Here is a 27,436-nt window from a genome sequence, read left to right as displayed (position 1 = left end):
GAAGGGCCACAGAACCCACTCAGGAGATGGAGTCACGTCCTTGACTGTAGCTTCTCACCCTCCAGAGCCAGCCGTTCTCCCTCCCTCTCCCTCCTTGCCTCCTTCTCACTCCCTGCCCGCCTCCCCCACCCCAGAGCTCCTCTCACCACTGTCCTGCTCAGACTCTTCCAGAACAACTAGCAAAGCCAGTGATCCAGTTGGTGAGAAAGAGCACACATCCAGATATTGAAAATGTACACACAAAGTTTTTGTTTTGTTTTGTTTTTAACTCAAGAAAGGGCTTTTATTGTTTTTAACTCACTACCTGGGAAGTTAGTTTTTAAAACACTCTTATGGAGTTTGTTCATCACTTGTGCTACATTCAAGAACAATACGCCAACCAAAACCCTCAGCAATGGGGTGAGTACCCCATCCAGGCTCTGACATGGGCAGTGAAGCCAGGCCCACCTCTGAGGTCTGCGAGGGCAGGCCTAATTGATGTAGCCCCTTGAAACTCCCACCCTCCAGGCCCCAGTGCAGAGATGCTCAAGGAAATTGTGGATCTGTGATTAGCCTCCCATGAATTCTAAAAAAAGTGTTCTTAAAAACAGTACCGAATTATTTTTGAAGCCCTGGGTTACAATGCCTTAGTGCAGAGGAGCTAGGGAGAAATGTGGGCCCATTGACAACGAGCCACATTCTGCTCATAGCCTTAAAGACACAAAGAAACTATATTACAGATGCATGTGCCAGTGCAAGACATGCAGGCGTGCTGTGTGCAGCAGACGGGCACGCACATGCATGTGCATGGAGGTGCGACATATACCCACGGGCACAAAGATGAGCAGGACACACACGCTCCTCCAGCCCAGCCTCCCTTTCTTTTTCAGCACCAGCCTTCCTGCAGTAGGAGCCCCACACAGGCAACCGAAATCCCTTGTTTGGCCCATGTTTTCAGGGGAGGTATCTGAGGCCTGTTTTATTTTCCCTTGGGGGTCAATCTCTTGAGGATTTGGCCGGTCAGCGCCAAGCCAGCCAGGCACAGATTCCAGGGAGAAGATCAAGTCTGCCCCAGCATGGCCGGGTGCACACACGCTCCAGCACACCAGCTCTGTGCAGGCCGAATGTCAACTGTCTCGGGGGTGAGGCAGTGGCAGGAGGCCCACCTCTCTGTGGCCACTTGCCAGCATGCACGCCCCACCAGGGTCCCACTTCCAGTGCTGCCTCCAACCCGGGCAGTTTGTCCTTCGTTGTAGGAATGTGAGGGCAGCTTCTGGGGCCAGATGGGCAGGCCAGTGTAGGATCAGAGGTTGGATTCCAGTTACTTCAGCATCTGCAAGGCCACAGCCCTGTGAGTCCAGAGCTGTTGGTCGGGCCTGCCCCTGGTGTCTCTTCTACAGGGGAGCCATGCAGGGAGGGAGTAAAGTGGGCAGGCAAGGTGGGTGCTCCTCGCTCAGGCCTCTGCCCAGAGCTTTCATTTAACCCATTCTCCAGATGGCACCAAGTGTGAAACAATCAAGGAAAGTTAGTCCACCCCACCTGGCTGCCAAATAATGGTGAGTGTGCTGGGGACCACCCAAAGCTGTGGGAGAGCTTTCTAGATGTTCCCAAGGAGGCCTTTACACACCACCACACTCCCACCACAATGTTAAAAGTAAGAGACAACGAAAAAAGGAATCTGAATCCTCTAATGCTGGCCCCTGCCTCAGTGAGGCCCAGGAATACCCCCCTGAGGGCTCAGAGCCTCCCTATCAGCATTCTCAGTAGACAAGAGCTCTTGCAGGAACCCCTGAGGTGGGCAAGGTCCAGCCCTCCATGTGCATGAGACAACTGAGCCAGGCCTGCCTGACTCCCAGTAGGAGGTCTCTGCCGTGGTGGTAAACAAGGCCTCCACCTGCTAGCTTGGTTTCCTACCTCCTGCCTTGCCAGCGAGCCAGGTGGGGTTTCTAAGGCACCACAGGTACCTCTCTTTCCCACAGGATGGGTCCCCCCCAGGGAGAGCCAGGACGAGGAGAAAGGCCTCATGGGAGCCCTGCCCCCAAACCCCAGATGACGAACATTCCAATCCTGTCCCTGGACTTGTGCGCTGAGGTCATGCAGCATGACAGAAGGAGGAGGGCCAGAAGAGGGGCCACAGTCCTCAACCCCCTGCCCGCAGGGGCGGCTGTCGGCATGAGGGCAGTGGGCCTTTGGAGGCGTGGGATGAGCGTGCTGCCGGTGGCCCTGGGCGCATGCAGGGGCTCAGGATGCAGCCTCATCTTCTTGGACGCCGGGGAGCTCCAGGCTCTTGCCCCCTTCACCACACCTGTCTTTCCTGTTCAGGGGACACCAGGGGCAGAGGGACCTCAGGGGTCAGAACATGCACTCAGGAAGACACTCACAGACACACACACACAGCCATTCCTTTCCACAATTTCTCAACCACTGCCCCCTGCCCACCCCACCCCCCACCACCGCCATTTCCCCAAGTTCGCCTCAGTCTTGCCCCTGGAACTGTGGCCCCTTGCCCGTCTCCCTATCCCTGGTCTCAGCCCACAACCCTCTGTGGCTCCCTGTTGCTTGGAGATGAAGCGCAGACTTCCCAGCCCAGCTTCCAGAGCTGCTCACGAGCTGACCCGCTGACTCCCCCGCATCCTTGAGTAGCAGCTAGGTCACAGGCCTGCCACGGTGGCCTAGCTCAGCCCCCATCATCCTGGGTAGAGGGCCTTTGGTTTTGTATTTTCTTTGCCTTGTTCACAGGGCAGAGTCTACCTATCAGTCTTGGAATTCTGTCACATATTTAATGGATTCCTGTATCTGATTATTCCCCTAAGATTTTTCTTTTTAAAATGACTGATGAATAGATTGTGGTACTAAAAAAAAAAATCCCATTTAACTCCACTGTAGAGCCTCGCCAATTATCCCAAAGCATAAAAAACAGAGTCTATCAAGGACAAATGTTGGGACTTTGATGAGGTAAAACCTGCTTTTCAAAATTAAACTTGGGTCACAGAATTACAGAATTTTATAGCTGAAAAGGATTAAGCCCAACCCTCTCACAGTCCAGATGAGTAAACTGGCCTTTCTCCCCATTAACACGTCCACGAAAGGACAGTGACTAACGACTGCCTCGCTCAGTGGTATTCTTGGGACCCAGTTCTGTGCCACACGTGGGCTAGGTCTCTTTAGCCTGTGACTGCCCTGTGCCACCACTAGGGGGCGCGGAGTCACTGGCACTGAGCTGGAGTAACCAGCCATCCAGGTTTGTTCATCATCCTGGTCCTACTTAACGCCTTTTGTCCTGCCATAATTAGTAACAGCTTCCTCTTTCACTCTCAAAAGGGGCTCTGTTTGGATGCTAAATATGTGATCCCCTACACTAAACCCAATTCCAGCATCGAGGCCTGCAGACCTAGAGGAGCCCAGAGAAGAGACGGGGAGCTGAAAATAAGCTCAGTACTGTCAGGGCCTCTCCAAAGGCCCACCCCTCCACCTCCCTTGGCCAGGAAGTTTGTCAAGTGGAGGGCAAGCAGTTGGTATATGGATATTACTGGGTGCAAGCAACCTCTGGCTGGAGCAGACCCCAGCTTGTCCACCGTGATGGGACCTGACACTTCTGAAGAGCCCACTTACAAAAGGATGGCCTCGCACGAAGCCAGTGTCTGGGCCCCTGCACGGCACAAGTGATGCCACTCCTTCCAGAGAGGCTGAGGTCCCCGGACAACGTGTGGCACTCACCTCTCTAGGGAGCACGCCTTCTCCACACAGCGGGTGGGAGGGGCAGAAGATGGGGGGGTGCACAATGTCTCCCCTCTGCAGCACCCTTCACAGGCCACAGGAAGGCAACCAATGTCCCAGGACCACTTTCTGGTCCAGGACCCCTTCCCGATTTTCTCTCTGTAGGTCTGTGCACAAACTCCAGCAGGCCTTGTTGGCATCCCAAACTGACTTTTATTTTAATGGAAGAAGGTGGAAAAGCTGAGGACGAGGCTCACAGAGGTTTGGGGAGCTGCTTTTCTGACCTCTCCTGGGAGGTGGTGAATGCACATGCCTGGTTCACAGCAGGAAGCCTTCGGCAAATGGGAGTTCCCTTCCCTGGCCCTATCAGCCTGCCTGTCCATACTTACTCGCTGGACAAGCGTTTACAAAGTGATGCCTGAGCACATGGCCTCAGCAATGGCTGGAGGGAGCATGGGCTACTCAGGAAAGCGAACACTCCCCCAGGCCAGGAAGAGTCAGCAAAAGTGCCTCTCCTTCCACAGACTAGGCTGCCGTGCGCTGAGAACAGAGGTGCAAACGGGGCCCTCCTCTGGGACCGGGCTGAGTCCCCAGGCTCCAGGCTCAGCCTGCACAGCCCAGCGACAGTGAGAGCCCCCACCCCACCCAGGGAGCACCCCGCAGGCCACAGCCCACTGGTACTTACGACAGTAAGTTTCCTGGAGCAGACATAGATCGCTCTTCCCTCCGAGCTTGGGGCTCAAATGGGTTCCCAAAGGAACGCTTTCTCAGCATGGACTTAACCAGGATCTGGGGAGGACACAACAGAGTGAGGAGCACAGGACCTCCAGGCTCCCAGACACACCGGCAGCCTCCAATCTGACTCCCTAAGGGGAAAGCTCCTGGGTGGGCCCTGCTGAGGCTCCCTTTCAGTCCACAGAGAAGGGAAGAGAATTCCAAGCGGAGGAAATGGCAAGAGCACAAGGGGTGGTGGTTAAGGGTGAATTCTGGGAATGGCGAGGAGCTCGGCACAACTGGGGCATAGGGGTGCCCAGAGGCCAGGAGCAGACCATGAGGGGTCTGGGGTGCCAGGCCGAAAGCAGGGGCTTTATCCTGAGGACATGGGGGTGCAATCAGGAAATGCCTTGTAGCTGAGGGGGGACGGACGGAGTGAAGGAGAGGCCGCGGCAGGAGGAGCAGAGAAGCAGAAGCCGCACCCTAGTTCTCTGACTCTGACCCTCCTCCTGCGCCAAGGACAGCTCTGGGCCCCTGCCCCCCCCAACCCCCCCCCCCACACACACACGTGCCTAGTGTCGGGGTGCATTCAGTTGTTCTTTTACTCATTCATTCATTCAACCAACAACCATTTATCGAGTGCCTACCATGTGCCAGACGTTATTCTAGGCACGGGCGTCACACTGAGGCAAAAATTCTTGCCCTCATGGAGCTTATGTTCTAGTTGGGGGACATGCAGTAAATAAGACAAATCAGTAGAGTATATGCTAGTTAGTGGTGAGGGCTAAGGAGAAAAAAAGAAAACGAGGTGGGAGGATACAGTATGACAAAGAGGAGGTGGGAATTTTAGATAAGGGGCCAGGGAAGGGTCCCTTCTCACTGAGGTGACTTTGGAGTAAAGGCCCTTCAGGGAGTGAGGAAGTGAGCCCTGCAGATATCTGGGCAAGGAGCATCCCCCAGGGAGGAAGGTTCTGGAGCAGCAGCTTAGGTGGCACGTGGTTAGAGCTGAGCAAATGGAGGAGAGGAGAGGTAAGGCAGCGGGGAGAGGGGGTGGGAGGCGGGCTGTCTGTGCAGTGTCTTCTAGGGCGGTCAAGGCTGGGGCTTACTCTGAGTGACATGGAGCCTAAGTGAGGACGGTCTCAACTGAAAAGTGACACGATTAGTCACTAGGACCACCCTGCCTGCTGAACTGAGCAGCAACCATAGTGGGGGTGAGGGTGGAAGCAGGGGACAACTTGGGAGGCTATTCCAGTGGTTAAGGAGAGAGACGGGGTGGCCAAGACCAAGGACGTAGCAGTAGAGACCCTACGGGAGCTGACTGTTTCCAGGGACCTCAGAGAGTCCTGGAGCTCTACAGATCATAGGAATGAGCAGGACTTTGGCCACCTGGCTCTAGCTGGGCCTGGACCCAGTGGGGAGGGCTGGTGTGCACAGGCCGGATGTCACCTACAGCACAGGCACCAGCTCTCCCTTTGCCTTGTGATTACCCCGACTCGCTGTGATACGCCAGTGCAGGGCAGGCCACGGTTCTCAGTGGCCACGAGGGGCTACATGAATTAACTTCCAACAGTTAATATGGAAGATGTCCAAAGGAAGATGGAAAAAACTAAACTGTGAGGGGAAAGTAGAGGGAGCACATGGATGGGGTCCAAAGGGCACAGGGCCACCTCTCCAAGGCCTTCTTACTTCCTAGGCCTTCCTAGGCCTTCTTACTGTCATGTCCTTGGCACCTAGAACAGTGCTTGGAAGCAGGGAGGAGGGCGGGAGAAGGGAGGGAGGGAAGGAGGGAAGGAGGGAGGGAAGGAAGGAAGGAAGGAAGGAAGGAAGGAAGGAAGGAAGGAAGGAAGGAAGGAAGGAAATGCTTCTTCCAGTCATGGTGAATGTTGACACTCAGTGAGGGCAGTATATTTCTTTAAATCATTCACTCTCCTCACCAAGTCTCCTGGTCTCCTTACCATGAGGCTGAATAACATGCTCTCCTTCCCCACTGCCCTCCAGCAGGGCCTCAGTATAGATCAGCACTGGGGCTGGCGGACCAGATGGCCCTCTGTCCCTCAACAGGGCCCAGCACAGAGCAAGTCTCAGGCAGTGGCAATGCCCTCCTTAGGCCCTACCGGGACAAGGGAGCCTTCTGCCCCTCACCCCCTTACCACCGTGGTCCAGCTGGGGATGAGCTTGACTGAGTTCTTCACCTCCTCCTCCGTCACCTCCACCACACTGCAATGCTCTTCCTCCGAGGGAAGGGGCTCCTTCCCACTCTTGGTCACCCAGGGGTGCAACTGTAAAGTTGGGAGGGCAGGGAGAGGTCAGATAGACAGACACCCAGTCAGCAAAGGACCACGGGCATTCAACCAGCAATTGCCTTGAGGGGACCCAAAGCCCACAAACCCCAAATCCAAACCCAATATATAATCTATGTATCTTGGTGTAGGGCTCTCTAGAAGGAGAAACTGAGGCCTGTTTGTTGTATCCAAAACCAGCCCAGCCCAAGACCTCTGGCTCCCCAACCTTGATGTCTGGCACCCCAATCCTTGTTTCAGGATTCTTGTCTAGCATCTTCAGGATTAGGTCCTTGAGCTCCTCACTGACCTTTGGCCTAAAGGGGGGGGGGAAGGAAGGAGATGAGGGAGAGATAGTTACTGAGGATTCTTTCCTGCCCACCTCTCCATCCCCACCTGCTCTGGGATTCCCTGCATAGTACACGTCAGGGCAGAGACACACCCAACCCTCATTTCTTCAAGAGCAAGAGGGATACCCCAAGATATCAAGGCAGAGGGGAGAGTTTCAGAACAAGTAGATGGATATCCTCCTTTCCTGAACAGGAAGTAGAGCCATCTCCCGCAGGAGGCAGGGGCCACAAACACAAATGCAGTCCCAGGGGTACCGGGCACCCCCTGGTAGCAGAGATGGTGAGGATAATGTGAGAAGAGTCACTTTATGGGACACCAGGGGCCTTTGCCCCACTCTCCATCTTATCCTGTCCTCTGCCTGGAGGTAGCCAAGAAAGATTCTCATTTGACAGAGGAAGAAACTGAGGCCCAGAGAGGTTAGTGAGTTGACACATTGCTACCCAGAAGAGTGAGGGCAGGGATGAGAGACTCAGGGGAAGTGGGGGGGGGGGGGGCAGGACTCTCAGCCCCATATCAGCCTGGACTATTTCTGCCCAAACTCCAGGCTTCTTGGCTACCAACATTTTTGGGAAGCCCATCTGTCCAAGCCTGCAGAGAAGGAACTCACTCTTGGGACTGTTGACCTTGGATCCCTCTGCTGTCCTAGACACTTAATCTCTTTCACAACTCCTCGGCTGGGAAGGAAGAGATCTCTGGCAGGGGGTCCAGCAGGAGGAAAGGTACAGAGACAGGCAATTATAGGGAAGGGATGGAATCCAGTTGGCTAGTGCTATGTGGGAGGAGGTGGCAGAGGTCCTTGAATGCCAGGGCCAGGAAAGGGCCTCTTCATGTGGGCTTTGTGAAGCCTTGGAAGAACTTTAAGTGGGAGATGTGGTGAGATATGTTGTGCTTTATCAGGGTCACCCCGGCCTGATTGTGGGGGCTGGACTGGAAGGAGGCTGGCAGCAGGGAGACCAAAGACAAGGTGGCTAGACAAGGCTGAGGACAGAACCAGTTAGGGGCGCAGGTGGCCATGGAGTCAAGAGAATGATGAGGTAGACTCAACAGGGCCTGGGGGCCAGACTGGGAGTGGGCACAAGAAAGCAGGAGTCATTGAGGACAAACCAACCCAGGTTGGTTTCTGACCTGCCCAGAGGACTTTGAGGGCAGAAGGGCCCTGAAAAGTAAGAAGCCGTGGTAGCCAATATCATAATCAGAAGAACCGCAGATGAGCAGGGAGACCTCTCCATATAGTCCCTCTGGGCTCAGAGACCTCAGTCACAAGGGGGAAGGAGTGGCTTCAAATCCCAGACCCACTGATAACTCTCCTCTGGAGCCTCCATTTTCCATCTACAATATGGGGAAGCACACTGCTATCTTGAAGCCCTCCTACCCCATGTGAGGAAAGTAGAGGCTCCCCATGGTTCCAGGGTGTGTGTAAGGTTGATGCCATTAACCCCACAGAAGCCTTTAGAGAAGGCGCAGTGTGAACATGTGACCTGGGGCCACTCTGGCCCAACTCCGGGCCTCAGAGTTCCATTTGTACAATGGAGTCCAATCAGATGTCTCTGAGACCTTGTTCTACAGTCCCATTGCCCTCTCTCCGCCCAGTCCGCTCAGGGGCCCCTCCCAGGAAGCAGCACCCCCACCTCCAGATCTGCAGGCTGGGGTGGGGCCTTCAAAGGGCAAATGCTCTGCTACCACTCAGACACGCCTCCCTGGGGGTGGGCAGGAGCCCCCTTGAAGGGCAACTCACTCCTCAGGAAACACCACGGCCTCATTCTTGATCTTCCTATGCAGGGCCAGGATGTAATCATCGATGAATGGGCACTGTTGGGTGGAGAAGCAGACAAAGGATGCAGGCCCAGCGCCTCAACTTGCCCTGGGGGACTGACCCCATCTCTTGGTGTGGCCAGAGTGGGGGGGGCAGCTCTGGGCTCCTTAAGATGGGAGAAACCTTGTCTAACTTGTTCAGGGCCCGGCCCACAGTAGGTGCTCAACAAACACTGACTGAACAAATGAGTCATTGAGGGAACTATGAGGCTGGATGTGCCCACTGGCCTTATGACCACCTGCAGAACGGCCTCCACTCCCAGGGCTTGGAGTTTGCGAACACACTCACTGAGGTTCCCTCCTGCCTCTCAGTGCAGTCACTAGACAGGGAGCACCTGTGGACAGCGATTTCCGCTAAGTCAGTGTCGAGGGTTCTCAAGGCCCGGCCTGACCCAGAGCAAAAGGCAAGGACAATTTGTAGAACGAATGAGTGAATGAGTGAATGTGTGAATGAATGAAAGAATGAATGGCATCAAGGGCCAGAAGGACAGGGAGAGCCCTGGCGGTGAGGTGGCCACACCACCATCTACACCTCCCACTGGGATGTCTTCTGTCCCAGAGCTCCTTCACGTGAATCTCCTCCCAAGGGTGGGGAGAAAACAGAAAAAAGCTTTTCCCTCAGTCCTCTCTGAGCCAGGTGGGCCCTTTCAAAAGTCGCTTTACTTTAGGACACAAAGGAAGGGCCTGCAGCTGTCATTCATCCTGCTTCAGCTTGGCCCAGCCCATGGTGCCAAGGGACTGGGCCCGCCCAGCTCCGCCAGCCCACCCAACACTCACCTTGCCGTAGACAAAGCAGTATAACGTGACCCCGGTGGCCCACACATCCAAGGCCTAGGAAGAAACAGCTCATATCAGTCCCCCAAAACGAACCAACACCCCTCCCTCACCTAGCTCGCATGGGCTGTGGGAGAGGGCATATTGGGGAACTCCTTCCTCAGTCATGTAGTCACTCAACAAATAACTCCCACTCACTTGTTCTATGCCTGACCCTATGCTGAGCACTAGGGACACAGGGATGACCAGAACAGGGCCCCTACCTCTCAGGGTTTCCAAGCCCCCTTGTAACAGACCCAAACCAGGTACATTTCTAACTCAACAGATGCAAAACTACCTTTACCTACAGGGTCACATTTGCTGTACCCACGGTGCACCCCAGAAACCATCGTATGTTCTAAACTTAGACTCACTAAACCAGCTCATCATCCGTTTTCCTGATGATCCACTGGAGAAGTCACCATCTACCTTCTTTCTGCCACCAGAAACAGCCCCTGCCCATACCAAGGCCCTGGCCTTCAGTCACCTCCACAGCTCCTCACAGCTCCCCCATATCCTGGGCTCTAACATGTGCTCTCTCTACATTTTCCCCTTCTGGAACCCCATCTCCTCTCCTGGTTTCCACTTTCTCTCCTATGTGAATGAGTCTCCAATGTCTACTTACATATTCCTGGCACAGATGCCTCATCTAAATCCAACCAGGGAACCAGGGAACACCAGATAAACGCAAACTGACATCATTCCATAAAGTAACAGGACTGTTCTCTTCAAAAATGTCAAGGTCAGAATAGACAAAGAAAGGCTGAGGAAATCCTCCAGATTAAAGGACAAAGAGATGTGACAACTGAACGTTGCAACTAACCCTGGGTCAGATCTTGGACCAAAAAAAGGGGGGGGGGGCGGCATTAAAGGACAGGATCCACACAACTGATGAAATGTGAATAAGGGGGGCGCCTGGGTGGCTCAGTTGGTTAAGCGACTGCCTTCAGCTCAGCTCATGATCCTGGAGTCCCGGGATCGAGCAGGGAGTCTGCTTCTCCCTCTGACCCTCCCCCCTCTCATGTGCTCTCTCTCTCTCTTATTCTCTCTCCCAAATAAATAAATAAGTAAAATCTTTAAAAAAAAAAAAAAAAAGAAAGAAATGTGAATAAGGTCGTTTAGTCTTGTATCAATGATAAATTTCCTAATTTTGATAATCGTACTGAGGTTATGTAAGAGAATGTCCTTATTCTTAGAAAATATCTGCTAAAGTATTTAGTGATAAAGGAGGATAATGTCTCCAACTTAACTCTCAAATGGTTCAGAAAAATGTAATCACTTAAATATAGGGAGAGATGGTGAAAAGGTAAATGGGACAAAATGTCAATAATTGGTGAATCTGAGTAAAAAGATACATGGGAGGTTTTTTTTTTTTTGTATTATTCTTGCAATTTTTTGTAAATTTGGAATTATATCAAAATTAGAAGCTCTTAAAAAAATCTTTATCTACATCCCTGACCTCTCTTTTGAGCTCCACACCCACACACGTGTCCAGATGCCCCTTAACCATTGCCTCCTTGGCAGGTGAGAACAGTCATGTGCCCAGGGAACACACTACACTGCAGCCCCCTGCTCAGAAAGCTGTGCCCATTGCCTCTGTCAGTTAGGAGGAACCCCAAGTCCCCAAGCCGCCTTCTAAACTCTGCCCAAGGCCCATCATGCCCCCTTCCCTGTGCCCCTCAGTGCTCTCGTACATTTTCTGGACTCCACCTCATGCTCAAATCCTCCCCATTCTTCAAGACCTAGTTCAAACCCTGCCATCTCCAAAGAGTCTGAGGGGAGCCTCCAACTTCTTCCCAAACATGAGCTCTCCTGCTCTTTTCCACCATCTCCAGAAGGACAGCAAGCTGGGCTGTCTGGGCTGTTTCACAGCCCGGCCCGCACTCAGCACACAGCAGCGGGCAGAAAGTATCTGCAGGGGAGGCCTGGGGCCATTTTGCTGGAAAATGAGAGGAGGCCAAAGTTGGGGAGATTTTCCAAGACCCCAGGAAGAAGCAAACAGGAAGGAGAGGACCATGTTCAGTGTTCACTCCTGAGACCAAAGGACCCTGACACCCTCAGGTTGGAAACGAGGCCCCACTGCAGGCTATCCCACCCCTCCGCCTGAACCCCAACTCAGCCCAGGTCCTAGAAGCCACCTTCCCACTGAAGCTCTGGCCAGAATCGGAAATGGCTTCAGGGGCCATGAATGCTGGAGTCCCGGCTGTGCTGGACAGCTGAGCGTCGTTGCCCTCAAACTGGTTGCTAACGCCAAAGTCAGCAATTTTCACATGCTCGTCATCTCCCAGGAGCAGGTTGGATGGCTTGATGTCCCGGTGGATGATCTTCTGGTAGTGCACTGCGGAGAGAGGCAGCTTGAGTGCTGGTGTGGGCGACCAATGCCTGGAGCCCCGACCCCCACCCCCTGCCCTCACCTGGCCAGGGAAGCCCATCTCAAACTCTAGGTGAGAAGGAGCCCATGCACACACTTGTCTCAGGAGGACCTCGAAAGGGACTTTAGGGCCCCCTCTGCTCCACGATGCGGTGGAGAGACCAAGGCCAGCCCAGGCTGTTCAAAGCAAAGCTAGGACTGGACTCTGAGGAGTCTTTGGACTCCAAATGCAGTGCTCTCTGTGGCAATCAAGACACCTGTTGCTGAGGGGGGCTATCGGAGGAAATCGGGAAGGGAGGCTCTCCACTGGCCATGTCTGGCCCTCCCTCATGTTATCCGCAGTCCCAAAGCCTGTCAGAACATTTTCCCAGTCTCTTCCCCCACCCCACCTGGTCAGGGATGTTCTTCCTTCTTGGACTTAGGGTGGAATAGTGAAGTATCCTGCAGAAATACCGCCTCAGGCGTAGGGACTTTGGGCTGAAGGGGTTTCAGAGAAAGAGGGCACTCCAGGCCTTGGGACTGCTGGGACAGACATGGCGGGGGTAAGGAGCAGCCTTCTCCAGGACGCTGAGCGCTCACCTTGCTCCCTGGCTCTGGGACTGCCAGGAAAATGGGCCTCTCAAGGCTGAGATGGCCAGAGACGACCCAGCTGAGAGAAGGCACCGAGTCTACCCACGCCACCCACGTACGGGCTCCCCACTCGGCAAATACCTTCCCCTGCACCAGCAGATCCCAAGATGCTGCAGAGGAGGAGAGACGGAAAGGGCAGGAGGAAAGAGGAGAGGAGAGCTGGAGGGCGGGAAGGCTCCGGGCAAAGGGACTGAGTGTCACACAACAGTAACAACCAAACCAGCGGTCCCGTGGTGACTGCGTCCTGTGAGCCCGCTGCAACGAGTGATTTGACACACACCCATTGGAGGGCAGAGGCTCAAGGGGCTGTGTATTTGACCATGGAAAGTGGTCTCAAATTCTTATCTCAAACCCTAGCCTCTCCCCTGAACTTGGGCTCTTTATCCATGTGGATATCCAGTAGACATCTCAATGTAGATCTCAATATTTCTCAATAACACGTCTAATTCAGACCTTGATTTCTCTGTCAGCAACGTACCCCCCCCACCCCCCGCAAACAAACAAAACAGAAGACCCCTGTTCCTCCTTTAGTCTTTCCTATTCGGTTAATGGCACATTATCAGTTGCTCAGGCCAAAAACCTCAGGATCATCCCCAACTCCTCTTTCAGACTCCATATCCTATTCATCAATAAGTCCTATGAGCTCAACTTCTAAGCTATATTCCAGATCTGACTGCTCTCATACCTGCATTGCTGCACTTGCCCCATCTTTAAGAATCAGGCCTGGGCTCCCTGACCACAGAGCCTTCCCCAAGAAGCCTTGACCCTCCCCTAGAGGACCAGAATCACAAGGACAGAATCACACCTTCAGTGCCTGGTGCCTCCATTCATCTGCCTGTCCAGCCCCTGGTTCTGACCAATGGACTCTGGGAAGCCCTTCACTATGATTAGCTGGGTCTTGATAAGGCTTTACCAAAAGCCAGATGGGATTAGCTTGTTTTTGGGTGGTGGGTGGAGAACAGAGGATGGAGGACAGCAGGCCCTCAGCTGAAGGGAAGGGCCCAGGACAGGAAGGGGTGGAAGCCAACCTGGTATAGGGTTGTGGCTGCCACTTTTCACACCCAGGATGAAATGCCCCCTTCCCATAAGTCTAGACCTTGAGAGGGACTATCTGCAAAGCCCTCCTGTCTGTGTGTCTCAGTTTCCCCATATATACAAAGAGAGTATTAATTAGAGGGCACTGGAGCAACTCAAATGAGAGAAAGATAATCCTGGCTCCTGTCATCTCTGCTAGGTCCTCACCCTGTTCACCCAGGGAGAGAATATGCTCCTGATAAACCAAGCTAAGATTCTAGAGAGATGGGCACCACTCGGCTACCCCAAACCAGGCCAGAAACCTAGGTGTCTGAGGGCACTCCCCTCCCCATGGCCAATCAGTCATCCAGCGCTGTTCCCGCTCACCTCCTTCATGTCTCCTCCCCACTGACACTGTCCTGATCCAGGCCTCACCATCTGTCACTTGGGCTGTAGAAAAAGCCTCTTTCCTAACCAGCTGGCCACCTTTTGCCCTTTACTTAGCCACCACACAGCTGCCAGAAAGAGCTTTCTAAGATGCAAATCCTGTCATGCCCCTCCCTTCTCAAAGCCCTCAGGGGCTGACAATGCTGACAGGATAAAGTCAGGAAAGCCCTCCTGGTGTGGCTTGAATAGCTTCCCAGCATCATGTTTCACCACCCTCAGGGCCAGGCTTCAGCCAGACTTTACTTCTCCCCATTCTCAAATAGGACATGCCCACTGCCCGCTGTGCCTCTGCTAGGCTCTGCTCCGCATACTCGCTCCCATCCATCATCCCTCAAGCCTGGCCAGCGAACTCCTACTTATCCTTCAGGACCCTGTCACAAGTGGCCTCCTCCAGGAAGCCTCCCCTCAGTGCTCTGACAGCCGTGGGCCTCTCCAGCCTTAGCAGGCACTGCACTATAGCTGCCTGCTTCGTTTCTCGTTCCTTCCACGAGGCTGTGAGATCCCGGAGTTCCCATCCGGGTCTTTGTCATCTCCTTGCCTCTAGCCGTCCCTTAGCAGGTACTCATATACGAATGCAGTAAGTGAAGTAAATGAATGAATGAATAAGTGCATTCCAGAGAGAGAGGCCATGCTAACATCCTCCCTCTTGAGCTCTCATCACCTGAGGGCCCTCACAGTAAACACACCCTTCCGCACCCATGACAGCACAGACAGCCGATGTAAATCTCTCCCTTCCTACATCTCTTGAGGCCCTGTGCACAGGTTAAGCCTTGGCTAAGAACTACTCAGCAGAAGAGATACAGAGAACACCCCAGGCACAGCCCGACTTGATGGTGACTAGCCACGCGAGGCAACCCGCACGCATCCAGGCATCCAGGCATCCAGGGAAGTCGGCCACCACTCCCTTCCCCTTCCCACAGGAGATGCTAGGCTCCGCCCCCAGACCACGCCACGCCCCCAAATGAAGCTGATTGGTAGTCCGCGCTGACAGACAAGAACTGCCAAGAGCTAGCTCAGCCTGGGCCCCACCCCTTCCGGTGTCTCCCTCCCCTGTACCCCTGTTCCGGGGGCACGCAGCCCCTCACTCACAGTACTCAAGGCCTAGGATGATGTCCCGCAGGTAGAGACGAGCTTGCTCCTCCGGGAAGGGCTTGTCGCTGGGTACCTCCATGACCGGCCTACAGGAAGGGTGGGGAGGAGCAGTGTTCAGCTGAATCAGAATGAGTAAAAGCTGACTAGCTGGTGAAGCGGGACAGGGGCTGGGCCATTTAGGCCCCTCGGGACTTCCCGGGAGCCCTCTATGCTCAAACTGCTCCCCAGAACCCAAGACATTAGCTAGTTCTCCCATATAATGAAACACTTAAAACACACACAGACCCAAATATCCCTTTACAATCATTATAATTTCAAATTAGCTTTATCTTAATTTCTGATTGGCTCGGTATTCCTTCTTCTAAGTACTTAATTTTCCATAACCGAACTGTTACAAAGATGTCATTCAGAGCAGTGGTTTTCAAACTGTAGGTCTAGACCTAATAGAGGGTCATGAAATCCTCTTAGTGGTTAGCTAATGCTTTGTTTCTCTAATGCAGTAGAATTATCAGAGTATATCACATGTAATAAAGATATGCAATGTTTTGTAAAACTTTGGTTTCATTTACAGATATGGATGGCAATGTAAAACATATGAAGGTCAAAAATATTTGAAAGCTTCTGAATCTTGAGAAGGATGCTACTCTTAGCACCCCCACTCCCCGCAGAGAGACAAATCACAAGCCATACGTAGCCTATATTCAAGGTCTGGACAGTTAGGACCTCTGGTCCACCCAGGCCTGTGCCCATTACCCCATGTCTGCTGCTTTGCAAATACCCTGGGAAGGCCAAATAGGGCAGACATGAATTAGAACTGTGTGACCTTGGGCAAGCCACTTCCCACGCTGAACCTCAGCTTCCCCTCTTGTAAATGGCAGCAAATGGAGTCCCACCCACCCAACTCATAAACTTGTAAAGCTGAAAGAACTGTTTGTGATTTGAATCCAGGTAAGAGCCCCATCTCTACATATTTGCTTGAGAAACACTCCTTTCTTCTCCCTCTCCTCCCTCATAATCTTTCCAGTTCTTCAAGGCCTGGCTCAAAACCCACCCCGTCTTTCAGAGGACTCACTGAATGTTCCAGCCTCACTGACCCCCATCAGACTTCAAAGAATTGTCCTCTTGGTCTCTTGTTTTCCCCCAGACTAGAGCTCCCCAAGGGCAGGGCCTTGGCCTCTGCTTTCTCCTAGAGTAGTTGACCCTGGGATTAGGGACACAGGGAGGGAAAAGAAGGCCTGGATTAGACTTGGCCTGCCTGACTGGGAAGGGGAACTCACCCCTTTCTCAGGAGGTCAAACACTGAAAGAAAAGAAAAGAAAAAGTAAGTAAGGTGCAGCCAGGCTAGCAAAGTAGGTGATGCCAAGGTCCCTCCCGTGTTCTGGAAGATAGGAGAGGGTCAGGCATCCAAGCATACCTGAGGGAGGGATGGGACAAGGGTCCCAGGGTATCAGAGGAAGTAAATGGGTGAGAGTAGTTTTACTATGGATCTGCCTCATCTGATTCAGCATGGATTCCTTTTCTGGGAAGGGGGTAGGTAACTGAGGCTTGGAGAAGGGGCAGGAATTTTCCTAAAGGTCATAGCAGATAGGCACGTAGGACAGGGAGTGAAGACTAAAGCCTTGGCCTTAATTCCTAAGCCAGTGTTCTTTCTGCCCCTTTTCAGGGCCTCTAAACCCAGCCATGAAATTAACATTAACAACAATCTTGTATATAATGACTCATTTACTCCTCATAACAGCCCTATGAGGTGGATACATTGTCCCCATTTTACAGGTGAGGAAACTGAGGCACAGAACTATTAGACAGGGTCTGGGAACCCATATCCCATAGCCTGCTTCCTGCATCTACCTGATCCACTGTCTCTCTGATTAGTGGAGTGGGGGCTTAGGAATATTTGTTGAATCTAACTTGATATTCTAAGCCTGGGTTGGCAGGGATAGGCAAGGGAATCCAGGGCTTGAGAACATGTTCACACAGCCCATCTGAAGTTCACGTGTGTCCCTGGGGAGCCCTCGGACTGACCCCAGGTAAGCTGCTTTGGGAATGAGCTGGGTCACTTACCCAAATAGAGATTGTCCTCAGCTGGGTCATCCAAAACCTAGTCAGAGGGAACAGACATGGGAGTACGGGTGGGGGAGGCATGGGGTGGGAGCCCCAGACTTCCTTGTACTCACCAGTGCCCCCAGTATGCTCTGCAGTGACCCCAGACAGTGGAGCAGGAACTGTGCAGGCACCAGATAGACGAGGCCTCAAAAATCACGGACCCTCAACCCTGAGCCCCTTACCCTCACCGAGACCTTGAGAACATCCCAGACCAGCCTAAACTGACCCCTGAAGCCTCCCTATAGCCCCCACCCCAAGTCTAGCTCTGTCTTTGGAGGCCTTAGCCACATTACTCCTGCAGGGAGAGCCCTAGGTCTGCGCTGAGTGTTCCTAAGCACAGGACTTGGGCACGAGTTCCCAGCCACTCACCACTGCTTCCTACCTCAATCAGCTTGACCACATTCACATGGTCCAGCTTCTTCAGTATGGCAATCTCCTGGTACACTCGCTCCAGGGGCAGCAGCTGCTTGGTTGGTCCTCCTTGGGTGGCTTGGGACCCTCTTGGAGGAGGGCGACCTGTGACCAGGAAGGTGAGTCAAGCCCCTGTTGCAGGAGGCTGGGCCTCATCATGGCCCTGCAACCAGCCTCAAGCAAGAATCTTATAAGACCGACCCACCAAGCACATTCCCACCACCAGGCCTTTGCTCATGCTGTCCCCACCTCTACCCCAGCCCTAAAAAAACTAGCTAGGGACCGAGGTCCCCTCCTTCTCTGGCCCCAGGCAAGGAGCTCCCAAGCACAGGACCCAGCAGATACATACGTGGAAAGCCATACTGCTTCAGTAACTTCTTTTTGGAAAGAACTTTCATTGCCTGAGGAGGGAGGGGCAGAAATGTCACTTGTGGGTAGCCACCAGGAGCTAGAACAGGCTGGTTATATGTGGATAGAGGTCCAGAAAGGAACACTTGGTGACTGCCACCAGAGCTGAAGGTGTGGCCTAGGTGTGTGGGTAAGCCGGGTTAGGAAGCGGCCACATCTGAGTCTAGGTCTTCCCCCCGTTTCCCCAATAAGCCTTTCTGGAGCTCTCCCCTCAGAGGGGCCCAGCCTCTGCGGGCATATTCTCAGGGTCAAGAAGCTTACTCCTTTTACCAAGCATACCCTTAGGGACAGGAGCTCACGCCCCCTAGAGGCAACCTTGTCCTCGGTCTTCCCAGCACAGCAGCGTCCCACTTCCCAGGCTTCTGGGGCCTGGCCCAGGGCAACACCTCCCTCCCATCCCCAGACTCACATAGTGCCTGTCCTCACTTTCGTTGTAGGCCAGCCTCACCACGCCGTAGGCACCCTGGAAATAGGCACTGGTCAGCCCCACCCCGGACTAGCTCAGGGAATGGGCAGCCCGAACAGCTCCGGCCCCCTCCCTCCACAGCCCACCACCACCCCCACCACCAGCTGGCCCCCAGCAGGCATACGTTTCTGGCGGACAGGGAGAGGGCTCCTGCGCCCCGGGAACTGCCTCTGCCAGGCTCAACACAGCTCTATGCTCCCTCAGTCCCTCTTTGTCTTCCATCAAAAACTAAGGAATCAGGAATGGGGAATCATTTCCCACCCTCCCTGGATACCTCCTAGAGGACAAAACTCTCTTCACTTCTAAGCTGGGGCCTTTCTGGCTCTGCCTCACATTCCCAGGGGAGAAGGAACCGTCAAGCAGAGGATCCTGACAGGCTGCCTCCACAAAGCCTCAAGAGAAAAGTCCCCACCGCCTGCCCCAGTCCTACCTTGCCAATCTCACTCTGCAGCTTGTATTGGTTCAGCTGTACACAGTCCGGGGGGGGGGGGGAGGAAGAGGGGAACATCAGGTAAAGCTTGACCCAGAGGCAGTGTGGATCCCACCTCAGGAGCCTGTTCAGGGCCCAATCCTGGCTCTGGGCCCCTCATTCTCAGACCCCACATCTCATCAACCTTTCAAGTCTGGATGGGGGGAAACGTGGCGGTGTCCATGCCATCAAAAGTGACAAGAGGCCTTGGATGGTGTTTGCAAACATGAATGGTGAGCCATGGCTGTACTTTACTGCCTAGGAAGCGGTGAAGGAAAAATGCCCTGATTCCTGCCTGAGCGCTGGCGTCTGGGAGACCTTCATCTGTTTGAAACACATGAGCAAGTATTTCTAGAAGCAGCTAAATGCAAGGTCTTGGCTGCATGGACCAGAAAGATGAGGAGAGCCTTAGGGACAAGAGACCAGAGTCCCCACTCAGGCATAAAAAGCCCAGGCTCTGCAATCGGTAGATTGCTCGCTCGGTACTAGGACTCACTTTCAGATCTAAGTGGCAAGGACAGAGCCAGTGGGACAGAGAAACAGAAGCAAGAACAGAGGCTGGAAACACACTGGCAGCTTCTGAGTCAGAGGAGACTCTAAGAAGCAGGATTAGAAGTGGGGGCTAAAGTTGGGTTAGACTCATGGTAGGGAGGGCAGACATACTACCTATCTTCAAATCTCTAAGAGGACTTCTTGGGGGACAAGGGAGGGGCCTATTTCTGAGGCCTGGCCTAAGGGTAGGAATGGTGGGACTTGTAGGAGGCAGTGACTGGCTCAGTCGGAGCTCCCCTGGTGGGAAGAGCCATATTGTGAGACAGCAGGCTCTTCAACTCTGGGGGATATGCAAAAGCAAAGGCCAGGCAGCTGTGTGACAGGGGCCGGGACAGAAAAGCATCTTCACTGAGAAGCTCACAGGGACCCCCTAGCTCTGCCCCACCAACCTCTGCATCTGAGATGGCCACGTGGTGGGACTCAATGGTGGGCCTCCGCCAGGCCCGTGGGGAGATGTGGCTGGTAGGCCCTGTGGCATAAGGCCCAGCCTGGGCCTCCAGGCAGCTTCCTGCCGGCCGCTCTTGCAGGGAGAACTTCCTAGCTGAGAGGCTGGGCCGGCCTAGGGGGGGTCTTGAAGCACCACCGGGGATCACGGAGGCAGCTCTGGTCCTTGGCGGAGGGTCCACACCATTTCTGGCAGGCTCTGGGCCTCCTCCTGCCTCCTCCAAGTGGGCCACATCAATGGCTGCCACTCGTTCCACCAGCTCTGCCCGGGGGTCCTGGCAGCAGACTGCTGGGCCCCCCTCCATTGCCACAGTTAAGGGGGTCCTCTGTGCAGCCTTATTGGGAACCTGAGAAGAGAGGACAGAGAAAGCTTCAATGCTGGCCACAGGGTATGGAGGTCAGATTTCCAGGCCCTTCTCCCAATGTAGCCACAACCCTTAGGTCCCACCTCCGTGACTCTGCCCTACCTGATCCCTCTGCCTGAGTTGCCAGCATCCAAAGTCAGGTCTGTCCCTACTAACTAAAGGAATTCTGGGAGCTCATCTGGCTCTGCTGCATCGCAGCCCTCTAGACCTCAGTATCCCCATCTGTAAAACAGGGGTGGTCATGTCTGCCTTGCCGGCTTCACAGGGAAGCAGGGAGAAGCTGATATTCTGGAGTCCGGACAAAGAGGCCCAGCAGCACTGGGAGAAACAGAGTCCAGGGTCAGCTCAGGCCCCATCCAGCAGACAGCCCAGTGACTCACCAGCCCCACCCTTGACTGCAGAGCATTCCAGTCTTGCTGCTGGAAGCTGAGCTGGGTGCTGGTCAGGCAGAGGCCTCCCTGGTACTCCAAGCCAGTCACTTATCTCCTCCAGGAAGGCCTCTCCAGGACCACCAAGCAAGTCTGCCATCCCCCATGACTCCCTTTCCTGCCCCAGCGGAGTCTGTAGCCTACGACAGGGTCCATTAGGGAGGAGCTGCTGCTTTGGTGGCTGTTAAGAGAAACTCCACTAAACTAACAGGTCATTCCTTATTTTTCCTGGTTTTTTCCTTCCAATTTATTTGTGTGCCTAAAATATTTGTCACAGCTGCTCACGCCGAAATGCTCTCCATGGCCTGGCCTTACACCCACCCTGACCCTACTGCATTCCAAGTCCCAAACCAGGCCCCAGGCTAAGGACTGGGCCCAGCTTGAACCCCAAACCAATGTCCGACCCCAGCCCCAGCCCTCCCCTTCAACCACAACCCTGGGCAGAACCCTGACCCCAGGCTGAATCCTGACACTCAGACTGGGACTCCATCTCTGCCCCACCCCAGCCCAATGCCCCTCCGCCTTCCTGGGCCAGACTCAGCATCTTCTAAGGAAAAGGAAGTGAGTGGACTCCTGACCCTCTGCCCTTCCTGTCTGGTGCTAACTTCCTCTGTACTCACACAGTGACTTTAAGAACGTAGCCCTTGTTCCCCCATCACCTTGCTTTGACAGATGTCAAGGAGGTAGGGCTCACTAGAGTCCACTGGCCACAGAGGATCCTGGACTGGGTTCCAATCCTGTCTGCCAACCTACTGTAGGGTCTGAGGCAGGCTCCTTCCTGACTCTGAGCCTCAGTCTCTCCCTCTGTACTCTGATGCAGGACCTTCTCAGATTCCCTAGGGCCACAACAAGGCTTAGAGATGGAGAGTGGGCAAGGGTGTCATCCAGAACCCCTGTGCTTGGCACACAGTGTGTTGAATTGAGTAGAAACCCAAAGGTGGTAGAGCTGATGTTGACACACAGAAAGGAAGGGGGAAGGGAATCCAGACTGGCAATAGGAAAAGACATGAAGGCTGGACCTAGAGAAATGGGCAGCTGGTGAGCCTAGAGCATCAAGGCTGCCTCCCTGGAGGAAATGAGAGAATGAGCAGGACTGGAACATCAGGGAGACCTCCCTGGAGGAGGTGAGGGAGCCAGGTAGAGCTAGAACATCAGGAAGGCCTCTCCAAAGGAGGTGAGGAAGGTGAGTAGGGCTGAGGCATCAAGGAGTCCTCCCTAAAAGAGATGGGGGGGGGGGCAGTGAATGCAGTTGATGTATCAGGGAGGCTTTAGGAACCAGGCCACTTGCAGGAAGGAGGAAGCCAAGGCTGAAGGGAGCCTTCCAAGCCTGGCTGGCCCATTCCACTGCTCCCTGGAGATGGACCATTCTGCTGCCCCTCACCGTCACCCCATATAGCCCCCCCTTTCCTTCTACTGGAATATAAAATCCATAGATTAGGGCTCTTGTCTGCCTTGTCTCCATAAGATCATTGGTATCTGCAGCAGTACCGGGCACATGGTAGGAGCTCAATAAATATATGTTGAATGAATGAGTGGTTGCCATAGTGATCATTATAGTGCTGTCCCCAATAGACCTGGGAAAGCAGCCTCAGAAAGGGGACCCCAGCAAGCCCAGGGCCCCAGTCCATGGTAGGGAGTGAATCAGTATCAGGAGCTCCAGCTCTCTGCTCTGCAGCCTCCAGATGGGCAGAGGCCACAGGTGGCCCCGGCCCATACAATTTGCATATGATTTCCCTGAAGCTGTTATCCCAGCAAGAAGCCATCCTCCTCTAATTCCCTTCCTTCCCTTTTCTCAGATGGGAAAGTGAGGCCCAGCAAGGGCCAAGGATGGGCCCAGGCTCACACAGTGAGTCAAGGCAGAAGTCCCTCTCCTCCAACCTGGGGTCCTGTTCCCTGGTTAAGGGCCCAGGCTCCAAAGCCAGGCTGCAGGCTCCATCTCTTCCTGGTGTGGGCCCATGGGCAGGTGACTTCACCTCTGTGCCCCAGTTTTCCTCATCTATGGAATGGGGCTAATAGCAGTCTCACCTCACTGGGTAGTCATGGGGTGAAAAGGTGTGAACACTACCCATACCGGGCTCAGGCCTGAGTCTGCCACTGGGGAAGCTCCGTAAAAGTGAGTTGTTGTGCAGCTGTTGTTGCGATTGCCTAGGACACGCTGTGGCCCAGATGGATGTGCAGGCGGCATAAGGCGGCTATGAAGGCTGACGTCAGGCCCTCCACCCTCCCTCCTGCCTGGATCAAATTCAGGTGACTAAGCATGTCTGCGCAGGAGGCAGTGGGGAGGCCCCAAGTTCCAGCCTCATGTCCAGGCGACGGGGCCTAGCACCTGAGGCTATGCATCTGAGGGCATGTGTCCACACGTGAGAGAACGTGTGCAAGCAGGGATGTGGGCTGGGGTCACAGTGTGCGTCTGTGGGGGGCGGGGGTGGAAAAGTCCACACAGAGAAGCGCATCTGCATGGGGACAGAACTCTAGCGGTGTGGTCTACACAGGTGTGTAAATGTGTTAATGTGCACTGGGTGCCTTTAGTCTTCCTGTACATGAATGCAGAATGCAGGGTGGGGTCTGCATGGACACCTGATCTCAGAAGGTCAAGTCTGAACTTCCCACATGGTCACCTGTCCACCAGGCTGGGCTGTGTGTCCTGGGCAGGTGCCACCCCTCTCTGAGGGGCCACCCAGGGGGGCTCTCAGGGTCCTCCCCAAGCTGAGGCCTCGGTAGACACTTTGTTGAAACTGACTGGGTAGGCAACTAGGGGCTACATGGGCAAATAGAAGGACCGACAGACAGGCTAGGACCCCAGGCTCATGGCCCAGCATGGACTCTATGGGCATGGAGAGCCTCCCAGGGACCAGCCCGGTCCTGTAGCCAAGAATGACCAGACTCAGGCCCTCTCTCACTGGGAAAAGCTACCCTAATCCTGTCCTTCCAGACTTGGGTCGTGTTGCCTTGGAAAAGTCACTGAGACTCTTGGGGCCTCCGTTTTCTCACATGTGAATCAAGCAGGAGGCTGCCATCCTGCCAACTCCCAGGGCTATAGAAGGAAGTAGATGAGATCGTGGACAGAGAAGCAGTCCGTGCCCCGAGTGATACAGGGCTAGGATGTGTCTATATCCAGAAGCCACCAAGATAGAGAGCCTTGATGTACAATGTAGAACCCCATATCTGCCCCCTGGCTCCAGGATGGCCTGGCACATTAACCCCCTCGGGCTATGCCCCCCACCCCCAGGTGTCTGGCTACTTCCAGCGTGCAGACCCTGGTTCCAGATGCCTGCTTGGCCTGGCCTCCTCCTCAGGATGTGCCCCCCCGACGTGGGTCGCTCGGAGGAGGCCCAGACAGGAGAGAGCAGGCAGACCCTGCTCTTGTCCAAATGTTCAAGCAGCCCCTCCTGGGATGATTTCAGGCACCACTCAGACCTCACTCTGAATTCCGGAAGGCTGCTGTGAATCTCAGGGCCAGGCTGAGCGGCCCCCACCATCCAGGCAGAGAGGACATGGCCTGGCCATCCAAAAACTGGCCAGAAGGGGAAGCTGCAAGGAGGCGATCTAGCCATCCAGGCCAGACACAGAAGGTCGCGCTGACATCGCCAGGCTGCCTCGCAGGCGCTGTGCTTATGCTCCTGACAAGTGTCTGGACAGCCCTGGCAACGGGTACCCTCTGCAGCTCCCGCCTCCGCCCGGGATGACTCAGTTCTCCTTGAGGGAGGCCCAGGCATCTCGTGCCAAGTCATGCTTGAGGATGCCTACTGGGAGGACGCCCCTCCCATCATCCCTGGAGGGGCCCCAAGCACTGAGGTGGGCTCTGTACCCAATTTGGCATGGCAACCCTCAGTGCATCTTCAGCACGTCTTGGCTGATGGTCTCCGGGCATCACCCTCTATCTCTGCCCCTCCTCATCTTCCACACCAGGTCTGTACCTCCAGCCCAATTCTTTCCAGCCAGCTGCCTCCTGCCCACCATGTTCCTGGGCAGCTCAGACCCACAGGGTTCCCATTCAACTTAGCATTTCCCCCAAGTCTGCCCTTCCTCCTCTGCCTGCTGCAGAGGTAAAAGTACCGTCATCCTCCCAGTTCTCCAGAAACCCGGGAGCCCATCTTCTCCCTTTCGCCCATCCTTGCTCCCCTAGCCCCACACTTACTTTCTACTCTGGCTGCATCACGCCACTCGCAGCTTCCCAAACTGCAGACTCTGTTCTGCTGCCAGAAGCTGTGTACAAGCTGTGCCTTCTGCCAGGGACACACCTCCCTCTATTTTGCTGCTGGAGGATAGCTCAGATGTCTCCTCCTCTGGGAGCCCTCCTTGATCTCCCCACTGCTGGGTGAGGCCACTAAGTTAGGACTTAGGCCTCTGCTTTTCTTTCCCACTGCTTCTGCCACACAGTCTCCCCACCTCCAGGCTCATACCCTGACCTCACCCCACACCCTCCTCCACACCAGTTGCTAGAGGGAGTATTTCTAACATGCAAATGTGGTCACAATTTTCCCACACCTGGCCTTCCAGGAACTTGGAATCTGGAGGACAGAAGAAGAGGAGACCTAGCCTCAGACAGGGAGCTCACAGGGTAGGGAGCAACCAGAGACACGGACTCCTGGGATGCAAATCCAGAGTCACTCATTCATGCAACAAATATTCCATAAGCACCTGCCATATGTGCCCAGAGTCACTCATTCATGCAACAAATATCCCATAAGCACCTCCCATGTTAGGTGCTGGGAAATAAACCAGTGAAGCACAAAGACAAAGTCCCTGCTTCCAGGCAGTTTAATTTCTAGTAGGGGCAAGAAGCAATACACAAGAAAGGCAGTAATTAACAGATGATATATGTCAAGTGGTATGTGCTATGGAGAAAAATACAGTCATGTAAGGGGAATCAAGAGTAGGGGCTGGGGGGTACTATTTATAGTGTGGTCAGAAAGGCCTTTCTGTAGAATGTGAGTAGAAGCTGGAGGAAGTGAGGAGGCAGGCAGTGTGCACAGCTGGAAAGGGCACTGCAGCAGGGGAACCAGCACCTGCAAAGGCTGTGAGGTGGGATAGTGCTCACAGTCTGAGGAACAGCAAGCGGCTAATGTTGCTGGAGTGGGGTTCTGCACGTGAGAGGTACCCGGGCGAGCAGAGTTACACCTGGATGAGAAGGCCCAGCCATTTGCTGTGCCTGGCCCAAGGGAAGGCTTCCTGGAGGAGGTGGTATGTAAGCTCTTTCATGACCACTGAGTAAGGATTTCAGAGGGGAGAGGATGGAAGTTCTCACTGTGCATGACAGACAGCCATTTTCAGGCTGGGACTCAGGGCTCGACTTTGGAGGGGTTTGTGGACAGAGACCAGGAGGCCTCAAAAGCCAGAGGATGGTTCTGAGCAGGGCAATGACCCAGTTGGATGAGGTTTAAAATGATCCCCCTGCCCGCTGTGGGGACTGAGGGTGAGAGGCCAAGGAGGAGGCAAGGGTCCCCAGAGCCCGTGAGCCTAGGACATGGTCTGACACACAGTGGGTGCTCAATCTGTACCTGTTGCGTGAAGGAGTGAGGGCTGTGCGGGGCCGGCGCATCCTCAAGGACACGAGTGGTGGGATCCTCCCGATGCTCTGGCCCACTTGGCAGATACACAGCCCCATATGCACCCACAAAGGCACAGTCCTGGGACCTGGGGCATAACCTTTTCCACACACCTCTGCACCCTCCAGACACACACATACGCCCAGAGATGCGCACACCGACGTCGCACGCCGACGTCCATGTGATCGGCCCTCACACACCACTCCATCCAGTCATGCACTCCCCTCAGACACACAGGCACACTCCTGTGTCCACGTGACACGCACACCCACCTCCAAACACCACACACAGGTCCCCGCGCACGTGTGCACTATTCGAGCCACCAATTCCGTGCCTGTTAGGCCCCTGAAGCCGCAGTGCCCGCTTCTTCCAACCCCTCCACCCGGGCCCCATCCAGGGGGACTACTGCGCAGCTAAAGCCACACGCCACATCTGTCCCATTCATCCAGAACCCCACCCCCCACCCCGCCTCTCCCCAGGTTTTGCAGGAAGACTCAGCGGAGAGCCGTGTAGGAGGAGCACCCCGCGCTGATCCACACGTGGGTGCACAGGTCTGGGCCCACTCTGCAGAGACACGGCCTCCCACCCACGGCTGGGGCGGGGGTGGGTAGTGCGCTGGGTATGAACGCAGCCCCGCAGACTAGAGCTGGGGAAGCGACGCAGATGGCGGAGTGCCCGCATAGATGCGGTCCAGGCTGCCGGCGCAGATAGAAGCGGGCTCCGGGAGGTACCTCGTAGATCCGGCCCCCCAAAAGGGGGGAGGATCCCCGCACCAATGCGGTCCCAGAGGCCCTCGTTAGACGCGGCCTCGTAGACCATCCCTCTTCCCTACAGGCTCCGAGCAGACGTTCAGGCGTTCGTCCCCTCCCGCTCCCCGCCCCAGGTCCCCTCCCCACCGACCCCTACCTCGGCGCCTGGCGACAGTCTCCGCGGCCGGCCGGGCGGGCGACCAGGCTCGCTCCCGAGGTTCGCGCCCCGCCCCAGCCGCCTCTCCCCGGGCTGGGATCGCAGAGCTCAGACCG

At 54.8% G+C, this 27,436-nt stretch overlaps 1 protein-coding gene across 1 annotated transcript; it reads right to left on the bottom strand.

The window, feature by feature from the left end:
* Window positions 1-251: 251 nt before the first annotated feature.
* CAMKK1 (calcium/calmodulin dependent protein kinase kinase 1) lies at window positions 252-27,436 on the bottom strand. Its single transcript, XM_032399077.1, has 16 exons — window positions 27,321-27,436; window positions 20,019-20,419; window positions 19,038-19,086; window positions 18,551-18,604; window positions 18,083-18,134; window positions 17,705-17,838; window positions 17,281-17,317; window positions 16,497-16,518; window positions 15,217-15,305; window positions 11,804-12,003; window positions 9,630-9,683; window positions 8,776-8,849; window positions 6,919-7,006; window positions 6,561-6,689; window positions 4,382-4,485; window positions 252-2,293 (listed from the first exon to the last, which is right to left on the bottom strand). The coding sequence occupies exons 2-16, from the start codon at window positions 20,375-20,377 to the stop codon at window positions 2,221-2,223; spliced, it is 1,518 nt and encodes a 505-aa protein (XP_032254968.1). The 5' UTR covers window positions 20,378-20,419; window positions 27,321-27,436; the 3' UTR covers window positions 252-2,220.

Source organism: Phoca vitulina, unplaced genomic scaffold (assembly GCF_004348235.1).
Source record: "Phoca vitulina isolate PV1807 unplaced genomic scaffold, GSC_HSeal_1.0 scaffold128, whole genome shotgun sequence".
NCBI lineage: Eukaryota > Metazoa > Chordata > Mammalia > Carnivora > Phocidae > Phoca > Phoca vitulina.
Note: the sequence above shows the minus strand (reverse complement) of the source record. Positions and strands in the feature narration are given on the sequence as shown.

Bases quoted from the DNA above. Each gene is read 5' to 3' on its own strand.
- CAMKK1 (XM_032399077.1), bottom strand. From the start codon at position 20,377: ATGGAGGGGGGCCCAGCAGTCTGCTGCCAGGACCCCCGGGCAGAGCTG. The intron at 17,839-18,082 runs GTATGTATCTGC...TCCTGGTCACAG, and splicing joins GAAGCAGTATGGCTTTCCAC to GTCGCCCTCCTCCAAGAGGG. The intron at 2,294-4,381 runs GTAAGTACCAGT...TCCCCTGAACAG, and splicing joins GCTCCAGGAAACTTACTGTC to GAAAGACAGGTGTGGTGAAG.